This window comes from Microplitis mediator, chromosome 1 (genome assembly GCF_029852145.1).
Source record: "Microplitis mediator isolate UGA2020A chromosome 1, iyMicMedi2.1, whole genome shotgun sequence".
In the NCBI taxonomy this organism is placed as follows: domain Eukaryota; kingdom Metazoa; phylum Arthropoda; class Insecta; order Hymenoptera; family Braconidae; genus Microplitis; species Microplitis mediator.
In genome coordinates this window covers 11729753-11751139 of record NC_079969.1, presented here as the reverse complement: position 1 = coordinate 11751139, position 21387 = coordinate 11729753, and the positions used below count along the sequence as shown (strand labels likewise).

General features: G+C 29.2%; 1 protein-coding gene and 1 long non-coding RNA gene across 3 annotated transcripts in view; one reads left to right on the top strand and one right to left on the bottom strand.

Moving 5' to 3' along the window:
• LOC130678235 (uncharacterized) overlaps positions 1-21387 on the top strand; it is a 125538-nt gene that overhangs the window by 5602 nt on the left and 98549 nt on the right. For both annotated transcript variants that reach the window (XR_008991776.1, XR_008991775.1), the window contains one exon: positions 5337-5401. This is a non-coding gene — a long non-coding RNA (uncharacterized LOC130678235). The remainder of the gene's footprint in view (positions 1-5336; positions 5402-21387) is intronic.
• On the bottom strand, positions 496-15790 carry LOC130678234 (forkhead box protein F1-like). Its single transcript, XM_057485337.1, has 2 exons — positions 14332-15790; positions 496-2481 (listed from the first exon to the last, which is right to left on the bottom strand). Exons 1-2 carry the CDS (start codon positions 15485-15487, stop codon positions 2249-2251), a joined length of 1389 nt encoding a protein of 462 aa, XP_057341320.1. The 5' UTR covers positions 15488-15790; the 3' UTR covers positions 496-2248.

Genomic DNA, 21387 nt, shown 5'->3' with positions numbered 1-21387 from the left:
TCCTTTCATTCGGCAACGACTTGATAAATATTTGAATTGTTTAATTTTAATCTTTAAAGTTTGTTAAGCCTGGGCAATATAAGCCACATATTGGTTGTGTTTCTATCCCTCTTGCTTTGTGTATATAGTTTATTATTTTAAGAGTAAACCTCTTCTTTTTATTTTCATTTTCTTCTTCTTCTTCTTTTTTCTTCTTCTTCCTCCTTCGACATTATTTTTTAATTGTTTCTAATTTTTACTCTTTATTGTTCAAAAATTTAAGTGTTTGAAATAAAGTAGTAAAAAAAGATTATGAGTAATGTACATTGAGCTATCATCAATGATGCTGAGTGGCTTTACTAGTACATCATGATACCCATATTTTCTGACGTATATATCATTCACCTACGTAGATTTCATACTTCATTGAGCATGTAAAAGCTAAAAAAAAAAACGTCAGAAAAATATATAGGACAAAAAATTTCATATTTTACTATACACTTTATTGTACAACTTTTTTTTTTTTTCTATAGTAAAAATACATTTTTTTTAACTTTGGTTTTTAATATTTAATAAAATTTTATACATATAAACAAACGAGATTTTATAGAGACAAAAGGAACGTTTAATGTAAAGTTCAACGATAGTATATGTGTACAAGAACGGGGAAAAAGAAAAAAAAAGAGAGGCGATGGTGTTGAGTCTGCTTCGTGTACGCCGACGCATGCCACATGCGTTCAGCCGTTGTGGATCGTACTGTGAGACGTTTAATTTATTATGTAAACAAATAGCGAGAAAAGATGACCTGAGATACACGAATTGATTATACTAAGCAATTTGTCCATCTTATCTTTATCCTCTATTTTGTGATATTAACATTTTTTCTGTGAATTAAAAAAAAAAAAAAAAAAAAAAAAAAAAGAAAACAAAAAAAAAAAGAAAACAAAATTAGGCAGATTTTATAGGTTTCGAACACATAGTAAGCTTTTTCTTTTAATAACGTAGCGTAAGTTTGTTAGGCCATTTCCAAATACTCTGGTTCTACGTCTGGATGCAATGTGTTGGTTTCATATCATTTTATTTTTAATTCATTTAAAAATATATAGCTGAAATTTCGAATTTCATGACTTGCTTGAAACATTTCTTAAATAAATTCTTTGTAAGAAAAAAATGATCATAACAATTGTTACTATTTTCCAATGTACTGTATAGAAAATTTGCGGAGTGAATGCGGATTTAAATAAAATCTAGACCACTCCGAAATCACTCTGTTGAAAAGACAAACTCCCTATTTACTCCGTATGCAGAAGGATTTTTTGAAAAAAAACTCTGAAACTTCGAGTCACGGAGTGAATTCAGATTTAAATAAAATCCGTAATCACTCCAAATTTATTCCCGATTTCTTACAGTGTAATGAACATTTTCAAGCCGGTAAAAATAATAAAGAAAAAAATTATACTTATTACGCGGAACAATATTTGATATATTTTTATTTATATACACCGGGTAAAAATATTTCGCCGAAATTACGCCGAAACCATTCAAGTTTATTCGAAGAGGCCTAAATTTGGCCGAAATCACACCGTAGCCGTATAATTTTTTTTTTTTTGGCCGAGAAAAAATTTTTTTGGCTGGAAATTTTTTTACCTGAAACGTCTTACAGTACGATTGTACGTTTGAATAAATTACATTATTCAGAATTATAATGTTTCATTTAAAGCTATTTTTAGTAGTGCGATTAACAATAGACCAGAACTCATTGCTTAAAGATAATACTAAATGTTGATTAATTTTAAATGGTTTTCTTATCAACTGTTTTTTTTTTTTTTTTGAAAAATAAGAGACGAAATAAATTCTTTACCGATAAGTTCTGAGATTTACGTCATTAAAAATTTTTAAACACGATCGGGAACTTGCAGGAATAATTTAATTATATTTTTATTAATAACTGTACACAATGTACTTGTAATTATTTCGAATAATTTTGTATTGATCTGAATTTTAAAACTTACGTTAAATTAATGAAAACGGCGATCAAAAATCTTTTTATCAAATTTTCGACCTACGCCGTGTCGCAGTCTTTCATGTATTTATATGCACATGTGGATATATTTAAATTTCCGTTTTCATTTTCAACGGATAATGAGATGAATAATAATGTTTTGACCGTTAAAAAATGAAAAACTATTAAATATTTGATATTTTTATAATTTATTTAATTATTTCGTAAATTTATCGTTTTTTCAAGCATTTAAGTTTTTTCTTACTTCTACATTGAATATTTTATTTGATCATAGTACAAACTTGCGCTGGGTAATGTAGTGCTGTGAACATTTGATGGCACAGTACCAGGTATGCTCAGTCCACTGAGATTACTTAAAGATAGTGAACTTAATGAATTGAGACTATTTAATGTTAGTGAGCTTGATGTCTGACCGATGTATGGTTTTCTTTCCATTAGAGATCCACCAGAACTGGCATTGGAACATTGAACTTTTAAACCTGCGATCAAAAAATTATTAGCAATAGTTAGAAATAATTTAATAAGTTTATTTATAATTTACCTAATTTTTTTTTTGTTAAATTAAAGACCACACGGGTTTAGAAGAAAGAAAAAGTAAAAAGTCTTAAGATAAATTTAAAGGGGCTTGAAACTCAAGTGGATTACTCTCTTCAAGAACCGAGAAACCACTCCGTTCAATCTCTCATTATATTTATTTTTTATTTTTTACATTACTTTTTTTTCCTACACTTCATACGATTAAATTATATAAAACCTTACCTTTTGTGCACTATTTTTTACTCTGACTGTTTAAAGTCAAATTTTTTGTTCGACAGGTTGTGATAATTTATTTTGAATAAATTTCATTTTCAAGAAAACTTTAGTTATTATATGACTACATAGCAGACTGACAAATTGAGCTTTCAAATTTCAATGAAAAGTATTTTTTGAAATAAGGAAAGTTATTGGTTTTGGTGCTGAGAATGATTGTCAGTGTATGTATGTATATTTATATTAGACTGTTTCAAATTAAACAACTATTTTTTTTTTTTGAAGAACTTTGAAAAATCGAAAGGATATCTTAAAATATGGTGACAGTTAAAATTTGAGCTCTTAATACTGATATTTAGAGGTGGCTGTTGATAATTTTCGATTTTTTATTTAGTAACATGGTAAAAAATACATAACTTTCGAAAAAATCAAGATACAAAAAATCTCTTCTCGAACATTTTGTAGTAAATTTACTGATCTACAAAAAAAGTCTTATATGATTTTTGCATAAATTCAATCATTCTGCATTCTCTTCTAGTTATTTTCATTTTAATGCCAAGCTCCTAAAAAAATAGTGTTCTGATCGATTTTAAGAGCTTGACATTAAAATGGAAATAACTAGAAAACAATGCAGAATTTTAAAAAAAATTTATCAAAGACAATTTGTAGAAAATAAAATTGTCTACAAAAAAGATTCTATGACATTGTATGATAAGTCTGATAGTTTCGCCGGAAATGTAAAAAGATCTCGAAATTTACTCTAACTTGACTTCAAGCTCCAATAACTTTAACAGATGGATTTATCAAAAAATTATAAGAGACTTTTTTTGTAGAGCATTCAATTTTCTACGAAAAACTGTATTGAGAATTTCTGAATTCTCATTAGTTGACAAGGTATAAACTTCAGAACGAGCAAAAACAAGTTCTTCAAATTGTATCAAACTTTGACGTCGGATATCTTGTGAATGGTTGAATTTATGCAAAAATCATATAAGACCTTATTTGTAGATCAGTAAATTGACTACAAAATGTTCGAAAAGAGATTTTTTGTATCTTGATTTTTTCGGAAGTTATGTATTTTTTACCATGCTACTAAATGAAAAATCGAAAATTATCAACAGCCACCTCTAAATATCAATATTAAGAGCTTAACTTTTAACTGTCACCATATTTTAAGATACCCTTTCGATTTTTCAAAGTTCTTCAAAAAAAAAAAAAAAAATAGTTGCTTAATTTGAAACAGTCTAATTTATATACATGGCTTCTTTTTATCTCTGTTAATATTAATGAATTAAACAATTATTTTATTAAATGTGCTCAAGTTAACATTGCAAATGATAATTATGATAATTTAACTGTTAACAATTTGCACGATAACTCGAATAATATTTTACATGATAATTTGAGGTCGCAATTTAACTTTACAGACATTAGCAATGAAACAGTTGAAAAATCAAATATGAGAATTAGTTCTAATTCCATCGGTTCAGATGGATTTTCTATAAAAAGCTATAAAATTTTGTGATCATATTTTTTACAAATATTTACACTTTATTTAATTTATCATTGTCAACTTGTAAATTTCCGGATTTGTGGAAAAAATCATATGTAGCACCTTGGCCTAAAATACGTGATCCATTATAATTTTCAGATTATCGCCCAATATCTATATTTTATGTACGTTATCAAAAGCACTAGAGCGGTGTGTATACGAACTAATTTTAAAATATGCTGTTGATAATAATTACATTGATAAATGACAAATAGCTTTTAGAGGAGTGCATTCCGAATTTTCTTTCTTGATTCAATAAAAATAAAACACTTGATTCAAAAACTTTTTTTTTGTTCAAGACAGTAAGTTCTCTTGCTCAAAAAAAATTTATTTTTGAAGTGAAATTGAAAAATTTTTGGTTTAAGAGAAGAAATTCTTGGCTAAAGAAAATAAGTCATCTCACGCCAGAAAATCAAGATTTTGATCGAAAAAAAATTTTCTTAGGCCAAGAAACTTTTTCTTGCTACAAAAAATAAACGTCTTGATTGAAAAAAAAAAACCGCTCCGAAAAATAAATTGCTCAAGTGAAAATAAAAGTTGCTTTAGGATTATTTGAAGTCACCATTGACCGGAAAATCGGTGAACGTAATGATTATTACAAAATTATTTATACACTGATAGAAGGATTTTTTAGCATTTAAAAAATATTTTTTAGTATTTAAGAAATCATTTCTTAAACATCATTTCTTTGTATTTAACAAATATTTATTACTATTTAAGAAATTATTTCTTAATAGTTAAGAAATCATTTCTTAAGGCATGATTTCTTAACTATTAGAAAATCATTTCTTAAATATTAATAAATATTTGTTAAATACAAAGAAATGATGTTTAAGAAATGGTTTCTTAAATACTAAGAAATCCTTCTATCAGTGTAATAGGCCTTGTATGTCACCAGCAATTCAATTATTGGTGAGCTTATTCCAGTCCTCACCTCGGTTTATTGTAGCCGATAAGTTTATGTTTCATAATAGTCGAAAATCAATCATACCACGTCAATCATTATTAATTGACCAATTTGCTTTGTTTAAGCCCGGATTTCTGCCATTGACGGAAGTTTTGTTTATGGCAAGTCGAGAGGAGTAATCGAGTATAAGGTGAGTTGTAAGGTTATTTTCCTTGTTGAAACACTTTTTACAAAAGTAAAAATTGAATCTACAACCAATTACGAAATCTCAAAAAATATCAAGTAGCTGCCCAAATTTAAGATACCTGATTAAGACAAATGATTCGAAACGATTTGCAATGTTAAATCCCCATAAAAAGGGCGATTCAAAAGCATAAAAAAGTATTTAAAATTTTTTTTTTTTTAATCATTTCAAATCGTTCCTTTTAATAAGAGATCATGAGAAAAATTTCAATAAAAATCCATAAATTAGTAAAAAGTGATTCGAATGTACTTGGTGTGCATGTGAACGGTGAGTTCCAAGAAAAAAAAATTTCTTGCTCCTAAAGTTTGCTTCTTTAATAAAGACTTAAATTTTTCTCAGTCAAAAATGTATTCTCTCAACAGATTAAGAAATTTAAATTTCTTGGATAAAATTTAATCTGTTGCTTTGTCAAAATTTCAATGCATCTTGTAAATTCTGTTTGATGTATTTTAAAAATTTCTACGTTATCGGTAATTTGTACAATAGTTCTATACTGTCCTCATGTTACTATGACATAGTAATTTCTGTATAAATTTTTGATGTAAAAAATACTATAAAATTCTCTGCGTGTAGTCATATTCAACTACTTTGTAAATAAAGAAATATGGGTTTCTCTGGGACCTCTATCCAGTGAATTTTGTCTTACCTTAATCAAAGAAAACGATCAGTTCGTGATAATAATAAGGGCACAACACCATTCTGGAGAACAATATTAAAGGGTGTTCCCTAGGGTAGTGTACTCGGTCCTTATACTACATATTATACTTTCTATATGTATCTGATCTTGGGAAATTACTTAATTGCAAATATTTATTCTATGCTGATGATCTTGTTATTTATTTATTTTGTAATAGTGCTGATATCAATGATGGTATTAGTGAGCTTAATAATATAATAAGAGTAATTTGTAATTGCTGTGATGAAAATGATCTTAAACTAAATACTACTAAAACAAAGGCTATAATTTTTGGTAGCTTATATAATGTCAGCCACGATGAGTGTATGCTCTGTAACAATATTACTGTTAATGATACTATAATTGAATTCGTAAATTCTGTAAAATATCTTGGAGTAATTTAAAAAATACTTTATCGTGGAATGAAGAAATTAACGATGTTTGTAAGCGCAGCATCAGAACTGTAGCACAGTTGAAAATGTATAATGAAGTTTTCAGTCAAGATATTAAAATTAAACTTGTTAACACTTTTATTTTCCCAATATTTGATTAATGTGCTGCAATCTACACTAATAGTACTCAGACACCAATGTAAATTACAACGAAAGTTTAATGCTTGCGTTCGTTTCATTTTTAAAGTTAGCAGATTTGAGCACATTACACCATATTATCGCAGACTATAGGTTGGATAGTTCTGAAATCTAGAAAAAATTTTTTTCTATCTTGCTTATTATACAAAGCTATTTATATGAATCAGGGTCAATTATTTAATAATGAATTAGTCTTTTTGCAGCCTATGCTGCGTAGGGGAGATGCATATAAGGCGGGACTATTTATGTCTACCTACTAGTCATATTGCATTTTACGATAAATCATTTATTGTTTCTGCAAGTCACATTTGGAACACACTACCTGCGAGCCTTACATGTCTCTCTACATTTACAGAATTTCGTTGTGCTGCGTACAATTATTTTCATGATTTAGAAAGCTCGAATTGAAATGTACTTGACGTTGGAACTTATTCTTACATTTATGATTTTATTATTATTTTTAATGTAAGCTTATTAATATTACTATATCATCATTTTGTAGGATCAATTATTATAATATTATATATTTTAAATAATGTAAATATTGTTTTTGAATGGCCACAGGAGATCAAGATCTCATGGTTGAATAAAATATATTATCTATCTGTCTATCTGTTAGAATCGCATTTGGTTGATGTAATAAACTTGTAAATATTTATGCCATTCTTCGATCTGGAATTAGTCGGTTTCGACGGGCTCTAAATATTAAAAATCTTAATATTAGTGCAGGTAATCTAAGAAGTATAGTGAATAGCACGAGATAATAAACGATTTCGAACTGTGAGTGATGTAGTCAGCCCTCACCTTCAGCTCGGGGAATCGTAACTTCATCCTCGTCTGAAACTGTCTTCTTTATCTCTTGTCACGCAATATACTATTATTTTCATTAAAAGCTATTAAACCAAGAAATTAAAATGAATTAACTTATGAGCGACTCTAAAGTTTTTGTATTTGTTGTCGTAAAACGAGGGCTGTACAATTTAGCTGGTTAACCTGGTTAAAAAAGCTAGCCAGGATAATTAACTAAGTAATAATCAGCTTAGCTGATTCTATCGATTAACGATATTATCTTGGTTAATTAGCTTCGTGTTCATATTTTATAAACAGATAGAATAAATGATGTTTACTTGAACTTCGAGATAAAAATGCCATAAAAACAGTATATTACACACTGAGGAAGGAAAGTAAGATATTCCTACCCGTGCATGTAATTGGCTATCTAGCTAAAGGTATCCTACTTTCCTTTGAGGTGTGTATATTATTTCTCACCAGATCTGTATCTGAAAGTTCAAAAGTTATTTTCTCTGTTTGTAGAAAGAATGGCGCACGCGCCAATTTTTATCATTTGTTTTTTCATAAAAGAAAAGAATGACTTTCTTCCCTGTCTAAACATAGCAGAAATTTGAATATTTGGAGAAAAAATCAGATCACTCCGCTTACAGAGTAAATAAGGAGCTTGTTTTGTCCAGTGAAGTGATTTCGGAGTAATCTGGTTTTTATTTTAATCCGCATTCAATCCGATTCGGAGTTTCAATATTAAAATAAACTTCTTTTCGAAGTGAATTTCACTCCGAGGGGATTAAATAAATAGTAATTTGCTCTGGATTGAATCCGCGTTCCCTCCGCAAATTTTTTATACAGTGTATGAGGTATATAAATTATAATATATCAATTAATAGAAATATAAAAACTAGCTAAATTTTTAAAGCTTCAACACGTGTTAACATATTAGAAGTTATAACGAGTGACTTAAGAAAAAGAATATGAGATTTAAATTCAATAAACTGACGGGTATGTCATGTAGGTTAATAGTCGCTGTCATTTTCCGTCGGAGAGACAACGTTCTTCCGCTTCATTAATACATATACGTAAAGTGCTAAGAAACTTTTTAAGTTACTGGTGTGTTAAACAAGAACGACTGAGAGAAATAATAAGGGATTGAATAAACTATAAGTCGACCACCAAATAAGAACCATTAGCAAACGATTACAATTAATTTCAAAACTTTATTTCGGAGGATATGTCGAAAAAAAAAACGAGGCGTATTATGAGATGAAATTCGAATTTTAAATAAAACAATTTTAATATTAAAGAGAAAACTTTAAAGTAGTTTGAAGTTTGATTGATTTTTTAAAGTAAAAAATTACGGTTTACCAAACTAACTATTGTACATGGCAGCTTTGTGTTTCTTGACTAATGAGGATTTACACGTAAAGTGTCTATAAAATTTCCAGATGGCTAGTCTTCATCATAACCTTGTCTGTATCCTTTGGAATCAATGTAAAAATTTAACGCTCGTAAAAGTAGACACATTAACTTTGAAAAATCTGTGGGTGGTAAAAAAGGTCTTCATTCATTCCTATATGCTTTTTCAAACCTTTTAAAAATATTATTTTTATTTTTACTACACTCTGTACGATATTCGTCAATAAGAATATTTTGATTTAAGTAATGAATTTCATAAATAATTATGAAAAAAATATTAAATCATTAAACAACAATTTATAAAATAAATAGCTAATTAACATAATGATTGGAATTTTATATTTTTATATTTCAACTGTGATAGAGAATGACTAATAGATTTTTTTTATTTTTTAATGAAAAAATGATTTATTGACTAATCCAAAATATGTTAGAAAATCCATCGGTGATTATAAGCTACATTTTCGTTTTTTATTTATAAAAGGGCATTTTCGAAATCACAACGAACTGAAACTACGATTTGCCTAAAGTTTAGTGATGCTGAAACGAAACATAAATATAATTTTAAGAATGCATAAAAATGTTCTATACAATTGAAGTGCCTTACGTGATTAATTTGACGATTACAATCTCAATATAAACTCATACGTGGGAAAAACATGCAAGTAATTCAAAATATTTATCACTCTGCTAGACAACATTTTATTTGTAAAAAGAAAAGTTTTAATTATAACATTCATTATATATATATATATATATATACTTATCTATAAATATATATATTTTATGATGAGTGGTAAATCTAATAAATATATACATATATATACTCCAGATGTGTTATGTGTGTCAACAATGAAAGCTATTTTCTTTATAAAATTGATCTTTTTAAAATCAACTATTGAATTTACGACAAAAATGGTAAGGACAATTTGGAAGGAAATTTAATTATCTTCAAAAAAGATCCTATGAGTCAAAACGCTTAACCCAACTATTTACGAGATACATGAATTTTAATAATTCAAAACAAATTAATAATTTTTAAGCAAGATATTTATTTTAAAAATGATCAAATCTCGTTAACAGTGAGGTCAAGCGTTTCGACTCATAGTATCTTTTTTGAAGAGAATTAAATTTCCTTCCAAATTGTCCTTATCATTTTTATCGTACCTGCTATAGTTAACACAATAAAATTCGGAAGAGATCACTTTTATTAAGAAAGTAACTCTAATTGTTGATACTTGTAACACAGCTGAAGTTACCTTAAATTATAACTGACACTTTCAAAGAACAATTAATTCCGTACTAGTCTCCGTTATGAGACGATATCATAAATTTTAGCTGAACATTAGATTGAGAAAAAGCAATTATATTTACATGCTTTTCAAATAGAAAAAATTCAAAATTGTAAAAATTGCTGTTAGAATTGGTTTTTAAGGCTCAAACATGGAAGAAATTTTTGTTTTGATGTATACAACAATATTTCGTGCAGGTAGAGTAAAGAAAAATAAATTTTTGTGCAAAACAAAGCACCTCAATGAATAAATATACTAGACTGATTAAAAAAAATTGACTATCTTTTATTTTTTAAAGACACACTTTCAAAAGTTTCAGCAGGGTAAAAAATATGTCTGTTTAAATTAGAGCTCTTAAGATCAACATTAAATACTTTCCGATTGCAATTTCCCATTTCCCATTTAAAAAACAAAGGAAAAAAAAATTTTAAGAACGAATAAGTATACCGATAAGATTAATACATATTTTTGTAGGGAGAATTGAAAGCTCTTATGTCTCTTATCATTTTTTGATAAACTCGATATTTCAAAGATTATTCAAGGTCAAAGTTTAATTTATAAAATTTTTACTATTTTTCCATATTTCTGGTGAAACTAAAACTTACTACAAAATGTTATAAAACCCTTTTTGTAGATTGTTTTATTTCCAACAAATTATACTCTACAAACTTTTCGAAATTCTTGAACGCTCTATATTTATTTGCATTAGAACTAAAATCAGCCATAATACGACTTTTGAAACTGATTGATTTTTGAATAAGAATAACTAAAGAGACTATTCAGGAATTTTGAAAAGTTTGTAGAGTATAATTTGTTGAAAATAAAACAATCTACAAAAAAGGTCCTATAACATTTTGTAGTAAGTCTGATAATTTTACCAAAAGTGTGGAAAAATAGTAAAAATTCTATAAACAACTGTGCACAGTATAAATAACTTTTCAAATATTTAATTTATCAAAAAATAATAAGAAGCTTCCTTGTAGATCACTTAATTCTCTAAAAAAATATGTATTGATCTTTTCAGTTTACGTATCGTTGATGAGTTATAAAATTCAAAAATTCAAAAAATTTGTATCCCACACTGGGAGAAAACAGTATATATTTCCAAGTAAAAGTTCTTAATTTAAGTATGAGTTTACTTGAATAGTGCCAAGAAAATATATTTTTAATCATATTAAAAATACACTGTCTGTAGAAATTTATGGGTAGATTGAAGCAATCGTTATAAAAATAAGAAATATTGTACTTCGATGTGGTAAATTTTGTTTTTGTTTTTAGTATTATGACTCAAATAAACAAGCTTAATTGAATTTAATTTTTTTTCTCTCAGTACACATTATTTAAATAGGAAATGGAAAATTGTAATCAGGAAGTACTTAATGTTAATATTAAGAACATTAATTTTAACAGGCGTTTTTTTTACCCTTCTGAAACTTTTGGAAGTGTGTCCTTGAAAAATAAAAAAACGTAGATTTTTTCGAATTCGTATAAATATAATTGTGCACAGAAAAAAAAGGATTTCTTGGTGCAAGAAATATTTTCTTGACTCAACAAATTTTTCTTGTTCCGAAAAAATTTTTTCCCGCCCCAAGAAAATTTTTGTTTTCAATTTGTGATGAAAAAAATTTCTTGGGATCGGTAAAAATTTTTTTCGCCAAGAAATTCGTTTTCTCTGTGTTAGGTATATATTTTTTTTAAAGATAAGGTTAGTCGTGAATATATATGGGGCATTCCACGTCAAATCGACCACTTTTGAACCCGACTCCTTTAGATTTGGCTGAAAATTTTTTCTCTTTTTCTACCCCATCAAAAACGTTTCTGATAATTTTTTCACCCAACCGAAAAAAAGTTATAAATTTTTGAAAAAAATGGCTTTTTTTATTTTAAATAGCTATAATTTTTTCAAAATTCGACTGATTGGGACGTTTTTTTTTTTTCAAAATTTTTGTTTTTAAATGTTCTTTTTGAAAAAAAATATAAAAAAATTATTGCAACCTATCTTCATTGTTTTTTTTGTAGATTTTTAGAACAAATCAAAAATTTTTCGATGTTTACCATTTCTGATTTTTGATTTTTTTTTTTATATAAAACTTTGACATTTTCTGCAGATCCTCAAATTTTTTCAAAGTGATGTTTTTTCGATTTATATTTTTTTTTTTCCAATTGAAAAAAAAATTTTTTATAACTAGCCTTATTTCAAAATGGTATGTATTTGCTGTTATTACGTATTAACTAAAAGTATGTATTAAATACTATACAATATGAAAGAGTTACGATCTGTATAGTAATTTCTGTAAATCAGATAAATAACATAATATTAGGTGTTATACAGCAACTCATAAATTACTAAACGGTTCGTAATTTTTCTAAACCAAGTCGATAAAATTAACAATAGGTAGAGACAGCATATACGAATATCTATTGCTAGTTCAGAAACGTTCATTTAAAGGAGAATCAGGCCGGCAGACTGAAGACACACTGAGAGAACAATTTATTTGAGCCAAATAAAATTTGTTTTAGGCATATATATCCCATATTTGAATGGACCCAATCAATACTGATTTGAGACAAAGATATGGTTCATTTGAATGAAATAACGATTTGTTTATCGTTAACAAGTCTGTATTTGAATGGTGGCACTGTAGCGCCATTTGTTAGCTACAAACAAATATATATTTGAATAAAATAAATTATTTTGTTCAGTCAAATAAATCTATTTATTTGGCCCAAATAAATTGTTCTCTCAGTGCACGATTCGCACGCGGGAGATCAGGGTTCGAATGTCGGTCAAGTCAAGTGATTTTTAAGTATCAAAATTTACACCAACACACAATACACGTTCCATAAATAATAACAATATTAATGATAAAAATCCTAAAAACTAATAAAAATTTTATTTTATTTAACTCCGTTCTAATATATAGTAAAAAATTTACTATACTGGATAGTAAAATATATACTAATATATTGATGGATAGTAAATTTCACTAAACATATAGTCAAGTTTACTAATGCAGCTTATGTTTACCGACATATTGATATAATAAAAATCATTAAATATAAATAAAAATCAAATTCTCAAGATAGTAAAAATTACACTATTTTAATAACGCTTCAAGTTTACAATATGAATTTAAGTATTTTAACTTATATGTTTAAGTAAAAGTTCCCTATATTTTTTCCTCGTGAATACTCTCTCTATAGCTATAGAAGAGAACAATATCATCTGGGTTGTATAAAATTTTTTCTATTTTTGTTCTCAATATTCATCGATCTTTCAATTGATATTCGAAACAATTATATATGGACAGAATATGTTAATCTAAGTACATTGCTCAAAGAATCATTGACGGTTACTAAAGAAAATATAGAAAAATTTCTGTTCAGAATCTGTCGTCATTTGTACTGAGTTATGTTTACACAAAATCATCATTAAAAGGTGACAGATACTTAGTTCCATGAAATTAACTATAGTATAGTAAAAAAAAACACCACATTGTAAAAAGAACAAAATTTTCAAATAAAAAAAAAAATTTTTGTTTAACTGAAAACATTGATCATTGGAAAAGCATTAACTTATTGTGAGAACTTTATATTTTTAATATTTCTTGGTAGTCGAGAGCTTTATTAAATACAGTAGGGCCTCGTTATAAGACTATCTCGGGGCTGTAGGGGAAAAAATTATTAGAATTGAGATAGCCCCACTATTGTGATTAACAACGTTTGCGCCCAAACCTCGCTATAAGACTATCGCCGTTTTGCGTTTTATTTATGCATTCGGTTCAACTCTACTCTATTATACAGTAAATCTATCTTATCTATAATCATAAATAAACAGAATTTTGTCGTTCTTTTCAGTTAATTAATTATGTGATACCACGAAATTTTAAGTATTCTTTATGATCTAAAATCTTTACGTATGTAAATTTTATCTTGATTTTAGTCGTACCGCTCGTTAGTCTTATAACGAGGTTTTGGCGCAAAACTTTTATTGAGTTGTAGATGGGGGAAGCGTTCCGAGCGAGTTTCAACAAATTGAGGGGAAGAGTCTTATAGCGCGTAGTCTTATAACGAGGTCCTAAGGTATTTGATTGTAATGAAAAATATATTTACCATGTTCGGCTACAGAATTTTGAGATTCCCCATGTGAATTATTGATGTTTCCAATAGAACTTAATGAATTTGATTGTCCTTGAAGACCTCTTAATGAAGCAATATTGCCTGGATTTCCGGTGAATCCATAACCAATGTGATAATCTTCAGAAGGTATGCATTGTGATTGTTGATGAATCGTAGTATTTTCACCAGTTTTGTAATTACAACTAACTAAACTTTGGTGTTCATTTTCTGTTTTGTAAGTGATATCTTGGTTTTGCTGATGTTGAGGATGATCTTTGTGTTGAAAAGATATTTCATTAGGTCTATAAGTAATAATTGGATCTTGATTTCTCGAATAAGGTTCATTTTTCAATGCAATCTCGCCGTTTCGATACAGAGAACTATCTCCGGTTTTGTAAGTGACTTCAGTCGTTTTATAAGTCACCTCTGCTATTGGTGGAGCTGGTTTATATTCTGGATACGTCCAATCCGTAACCGATCCAGAAGACGGCCCGTACATTGCATATTCTTGATAATTTTGATATTGATTTGGATAACCATTTGAATATTCTATTGTCCCAGTCAAATTGTCGTAACCAGGAGGCTGGATATTTGTTCCAATACCAACTCCGCCAGTTCCAGAAAAATACTGACTGTATTGAGGTTTTAATGCTTGGCATTTCCTTCTAAAACCTCTTGGTCTACGACGAAAACTTCCTTCCTCAAACATGTATTCGCTTGCTGGATCGATAGTCCAATAATGGCCCTTACCTGGTCTTCCCAATCCCTTTGGTAACTTAACAAAACACTCGTTGAGGCTCAGATTGTGTCGCACTGAATTTTTCCAACCTTGATATGTTCCACGGAAAAACGGAAATCGTTGTTGAAGAAAAGTGTATATTTCAGATAAAGTCAATCGCTTATCTGGACTAGATTGGATTGCCATCACTATTAAGGCTATGTAAGAATAAGGAGGTTTTTCTTGTCTACGTGCACCAGATTTCCTTACCGGCTCTGCTGTTAAATTTGATACTAGTATACTTTCACTTTGAGATAAATTTGAGATAACACTTGATTGACTTCGCGAATTTATCACATGAGGGTTTGTTGAAGATTCTATTAAATTATGATTATGCACGTGTAAAGATGACACTTCTGCTTCATTCTTCATTTTTTAACACTTAATTTATTAATTTATGTTCAAATACAACTTATAAGATTACAATAGTAACGTGAAAAAACATTGTATTTAATTGTTAGCAATAGTTTTATCTTTTTATCATTTCGAAAAGATTGATATTACTTATAGAAAATTTATGATATTAACTTATCCAAGGTCTAGGTTGGCGTAAAATAGTTTACATAAGACACAAAATAAAGTAAACTGTTTGTGGTAATTCACCAGATCAATTATAAAATTTGTTTGTAACAAGTTTTTCTCTCTCGTGATGAGAGGACGGAACTACTGTATTTGAGTGTTTCGCTTGACTGGAAATCAGATATAATGTTTAAGTGAGATATAATAGAAAGAAGGTGTGGCTAAGAAATTTAAACCCGCCTTTGGGCGGGTATTGATTCATGAATGGTAAATATCCAGCATCCGGAGCTGTATCATCCAATCAAGTATCTTTGAATTTTATAAAAATTATCTTAGAAAAACCAGAAAAATATTCGAAACAACTTTTAATTGATAATCTAAAACGAATAGTTTTTATAGTGCATCTTTATAATTGACTAAAAATTCTTGCTGTGAAAAATAAAAAATTAAAAAAAAGGCGAGTTATAATATTTACGATTTATAATTTTATTGAACTTTCCGTGGCTGTGCCAATTATAAAACATAAATTTTTTTCATTTACACGGAAAGAAATGTCAAGTAAATATCCCTATGTAGCATAGTAATGGTTACATTACTCTTTAGTTTGTGTCACGCCGTTCTCATGTGACTGCTTATATAAACTATAAAGTAATGTAACCATTACTATGCTGCATAGGAATATTTACTTGACATTTCTCTCCGTTATATCATCTATGTTCAATTTTAAAATTCTTCTTTCTTACTACTCTCTAAAAGTTAATAAGCGATTTTCACTAGCGAATAATAAATATTGATTAATAATCCAGAGTTATAGTCGTATCACTTTTTGGAGTAAGTGGTACGACTATCACTCCGGATTAGTAAATATTCACCAATTCTCACTAATTCAGTTTTAGAGAGTACACAGAGAAATTATTCTTGTTTGAAATGCTATGGTGTCATAGTAAAGCCGGACCATATTGGCCACCAGACAGAAAGTGAAATAAATACATGCAAAATTTCTATGATCATAATAAAATTTACAATGATCACAGTAATTTGCGATATAATTGTTGTCAATTTTACCATAGTAATTTTTGCATGTGTTTCTTTCAATTTCCGTCTTGTGGCCAACATGTCTATACGAAAAAATATATATCCGGATATATCCAGGTCGCAATCTGCATATATGAGACATATATTTTTATATACAGTAGGACCTCGTTATAAGACTACGCGTTATAAGACTCTTCCCTCAATTTGTTCAAATTCGCTCGGAACGCTTCCCCCACCAACAACCCAATAAAAGTTTTGCGCCGAAACCTCGCTATAAGACTAACGACCAGTACACTAAAATCGAGATAAAATGTACATACATAAAAATTGTAGATTAAATAATTTATTTTCATAAAGAATACTTAAAATTTCGTGGTATCACATAATTAATTAACAGAAAAGAACGACAAAATTCTGTTTATTTATGATTCTATATAAAATAAATTCACTGTATACCCAACTAGAAATTTTTAAGTGCATCCACTTGGGACCCAACTGGGTTATGCCCAATGGGGACCCTACATTGGGATGTAACACAGAAACGTACTAGGGCCCCGACCGGACAATCCCTATAGGTTCCCAATTGGGTATTACGACCTACGTATTGCCGAACGTACGATCCCTATTAAAAAAAAAAAAAAAATTGCAAAAAACAATAAAATATTTTTAATTAGATCCGAAATGTAATCTATTGTATTAGAAGCGTTACTTAAAGGAATTATATATGAATTTAATTGATGAAAAAATCCCGATTACTGCTGGGCTCGAATCTGCATCTTTTCGATTCAAAGTCTTTGATACTATCCACTGCCCTGACCCACGTATGCGATCGCGTGAGTGTAAATATTATATTTATTATGATACCGAAGAATGACTTGAAGTTTATATAGTATATTGTGACAAGGGATGAAACAAGACGATTTCAGACTAGGGTGAGGTTGGCTGACATCACCCGCAGTCTGAAATCATGTTTTATCCTTAGTCACACACTATATTTTTCATGATTACTTGCATCGGAACTTCAAGATTCAGTGTCAGCAGCCAGTTATAAACAAGTTAATTTCAAGCCGATGATGCAGAGAACTCTTAGAGAATAAGAAATATGTGATTTAGAGTCACTTATTAAATAGTAAATAAGACAAAAATATTATTTTCACTCATTTTTCAATAATTTTATTTGGTTAATTAAAACTTTCACTTAAAAAATGAAATGAGTAAACTCAAGTGACAAGTAAACAAATGAGAGTAATAAGGCTGCAAATAAACATTAATTATAACTGACACCGAGCAGAAACAATTGTGTTTCTTCCCAAGGGAACAAACACAATTGTTTCTGCCCGCCGTATGAAGGTATTTTTGAATTACGAATTCGCTAGCAGTTATTTGCAGCATCGGCTTGAAATTAAGTTGTTTCGACAGGCTATAGAGACACTGAAATTTCAAGTTTCGATGCTGGTATCATGAAAAAATATTTTTGCTCCCAGAATCTACCTAGCTGAGTCGAAAGATTTAATATGCTTCGAATTATTATAAATATTCAAACTTATTTTAATCGAAAAGAAATCTGAAAAACGGCTCACCCTGTGGTCCAACCCTAAAAATTCCCGCTGATCAAGCTCAGCCCCAAAACTTTCCGCTGTTTTCAAGCTTTTTGAACTCCAATACATTCCCAACTAGAATTTTTCATAAGGGCCTGACGAGGTCCTTATCGGGTTAACCTTATTTCAAATAAGGTCCCGATCAGGGTATCCTGACGAGGATCCTGATATGGATGTAACGCTTAAGACCCATGAGGTCCTTATCGGGATTGCCTTATCAGGACCTTACCAGGATATCTTCATCACGTCCTTATCAGGATTGCCTTATCAGGTCCTTACCAGGATATCCTTATCATATCCTTATCAGGATTACCTTATTAGTAATTATTTTTAAAAAATATTAAATTGCAAAAAAAAAAATGAAAGAATTTTAATTTGATCGAGAATGTTATCTATTGTATTGAGAGCATTAATTAGAGAAAGTAAACATCTTTTTTATTGATGAAAAAATCCCGAAAACTGCTGGGCTCGAACCTGCGTCCTTTCGATTCAAAGTCCTCGATGCTATCCACTGGGCTGACATACACATGTGATCTTGAAAGTGTAAATATAATATTCATTATGATGTCAAAGAATAACTGATAAAGAAGTAAAAAATCTGTGCTACAATGATTGACGTGATTTTTATATAATATTCTTTTGTACTTTATTAAATTTGTAGCCTGTAAATGAAATATTTAAAGGGATGGGATAACTTTTTTTTGAATAAGGATATCCAGATAAGGTCCTGATCAGGAACTCGTCAGGTTGACCCGATGGCAAATGACTTTTTCTTAAATAGAGATATCCTGACGAGGTCCTGATCAGGAATTCGTCAGGCTGACCCGATGGCAAATAACTTTTTTTTTGAATAGGGATATCCTGATGGTAAATAACTTTTTTCTGAATAGGGATATCCCGATGAGGTCCTGACAAGGAACTTGTCAGGTTTGCCCTAATAAGGCAAACCTTATATTAACCTGATAAGGTCCTTATGGTACTTCAGGCAAATCAGGAAGGAATTCTAGTCGGGTTGTTGTGAATACATTTTTGCGCTCTTCGAGCTTTGTTGTTTGATTTGTTGATATGATTTTCTAAAATAACAAACCGAGGACAATAAACAACATACACCCAGAGAGGAAAGTACGACGGGCCCAGGCTTGGCTCAAGTATGTAGAATCTTGGGCCAAGCTTGTAAGCCAGCCTTGGCCTCGCCTTGATAGAAGTCTGGAATGATAACACTGGGCCGGTCCTGGTTGCTAGACCTGGCTCATACATCGAGGAAAAAAATAAATTTAATTTTAAAATTTTTATTATTATTAACCTCGTAGAGTTCATGATCATTAACGTTTAAACTATCTAAGGGAGGTAAATGATGTAAAATTTATTTTTCGTATTTCTTAATTATCTCAGAGCCACTTTAATCCAATAATCTAAAATTCACAGGGAAATTGATGGCTAACAAGCTTTTTCGATTGTCGTATGATTCATTCAAATTGGTTAATTAGTTGAAAAGTTATCGAGAGTTTACACACACATGCATACACACAGATACTCGGAAATCACTCTAAAAATATTCAGGATTTTATAACGTTGACACCTGATGAAAACTCGACTTTCAAAAATTGGAGTGAAAATAATAACTTTTCGAATTTTCCAAAAATCGTTGATTTTCATGGCGTGAAGTTAAAAAAGAATTTTATGAATAAGATTAAAATTATTAAAAACTGGTTATTTCTTAAATTGTTTAATCATTCAAGGCTGAAGAACTGTGCGAATGCCACATTGGATATTAAAATCGATTGATTAGTTCAAGAGATATCGATGACGAAAAATTCAAAGTTACACTAAATCTGATTTTTTAAAATTATTATTTGTTTTTTTGAATATTCGTAGATCAAGGCAAAACAGAAATTTTTTCGAGCTCTTCAAGCTCGAAAAAAACAATGCATGGATAAGTATGTTCGAGCTCGAAGAGCTCAAGGACAAAAAACAGCGGAGAGTTTTGGGACTGGCCCGCAGGGTCAATCGTTTTCGAGATTTTTTTTTTTTTCAGAAACGTGAAAAATATTTTTTTCTTCTTTTGCGAGTATTCCACTTTGCCCAAAAATGAAATATTAGTCCCACATTTTTTAACATAAAGTAAAAACTTTAGTGTGATGGGGATAAAAAAATGTGCAGTTTTTATGAGTATCGCCCTTATTTTGCCCGCGCTTCTATTTATTTCTGTTAAAATATCTTTAATGAATTCCAACCATTTTTATTTAACATATCATTGCGTACAGTCGATAAGAAATTAAAAAAAAATATTACATCATTCACGCATATGATATTTAATATAATATAATAAGTTCACACAAAACTAATATATTACAACTTTTTTATTTTCAAGTCAGCGAGGCATTATTTTTCTGATGTTATCTGAGCTGTTATTTTACGTTATCATTAAAAATAATATAACATACAAGCATATACTATTGAAACCCATCAATCTGTTATTAGTCGTAAGATAGAGAAATAAAAGAAAGTTTTGTTTTTATTGTCAGGACAATTCTTTGTATTCATTGCCGACAGACGTTTATCATATGCATACATAATTATAAGTGATCAAAATTCTGAGAATCATACGAATTTTAACTAACATAATAATAAATAAAAATACAGGATATATTTAGTATTTAGATGCCCATTGGAAACAAACACTTATTAAACGATCTAACGTTAACAAAAATATTAATGGTTATGAAATTAAAATTGCTGATATAGTAAGGGTCTGCAGTACTAAACGAATTTTTGGAATTTAGATTATTTTTACACGGAGAAATTATTCTTGTTTGAAATGCTATGGTGGCATAGTAAAGCCGGGCTATGATGGCCACCTAACGGAAATAAACACATGCAAAAATTACTATGGCAATAGTAAAATTGACGACAATTATATCGCAAATTACTGTTACCATTGTAAATTTTACTATGGTCATTGTAATTTCTACATGTGTGTATTTCAAATTCCGTCTGGTGGCTAACATAGTCCGGCTTTACTATGACAAAATTTTTCGTGAAAGTTCGTCTTATGCATTTTTCTGTAAGCTGGAAAAATCGCTGTAATGATAATCAAATAATAGGAATCTAAAATTCTAG

Excerpts from the sequence above, each read along its gene's own strand:
- LOC130678234 (XM_057485337.1), bottom strand. The coding sequence starts at position 15,487 with ATGAAGAATGAAGCAGAAGTGTCATCTTTACACGTGCATAATCATAAT. Across the intron at positions 2,482-14,331 it reads AAATTCTGTAGCCGAACATG|GTTTAAAAGTTCAATGTTCC; the intron begins GTAAATATATTT and ends TTTTGATCGCAG.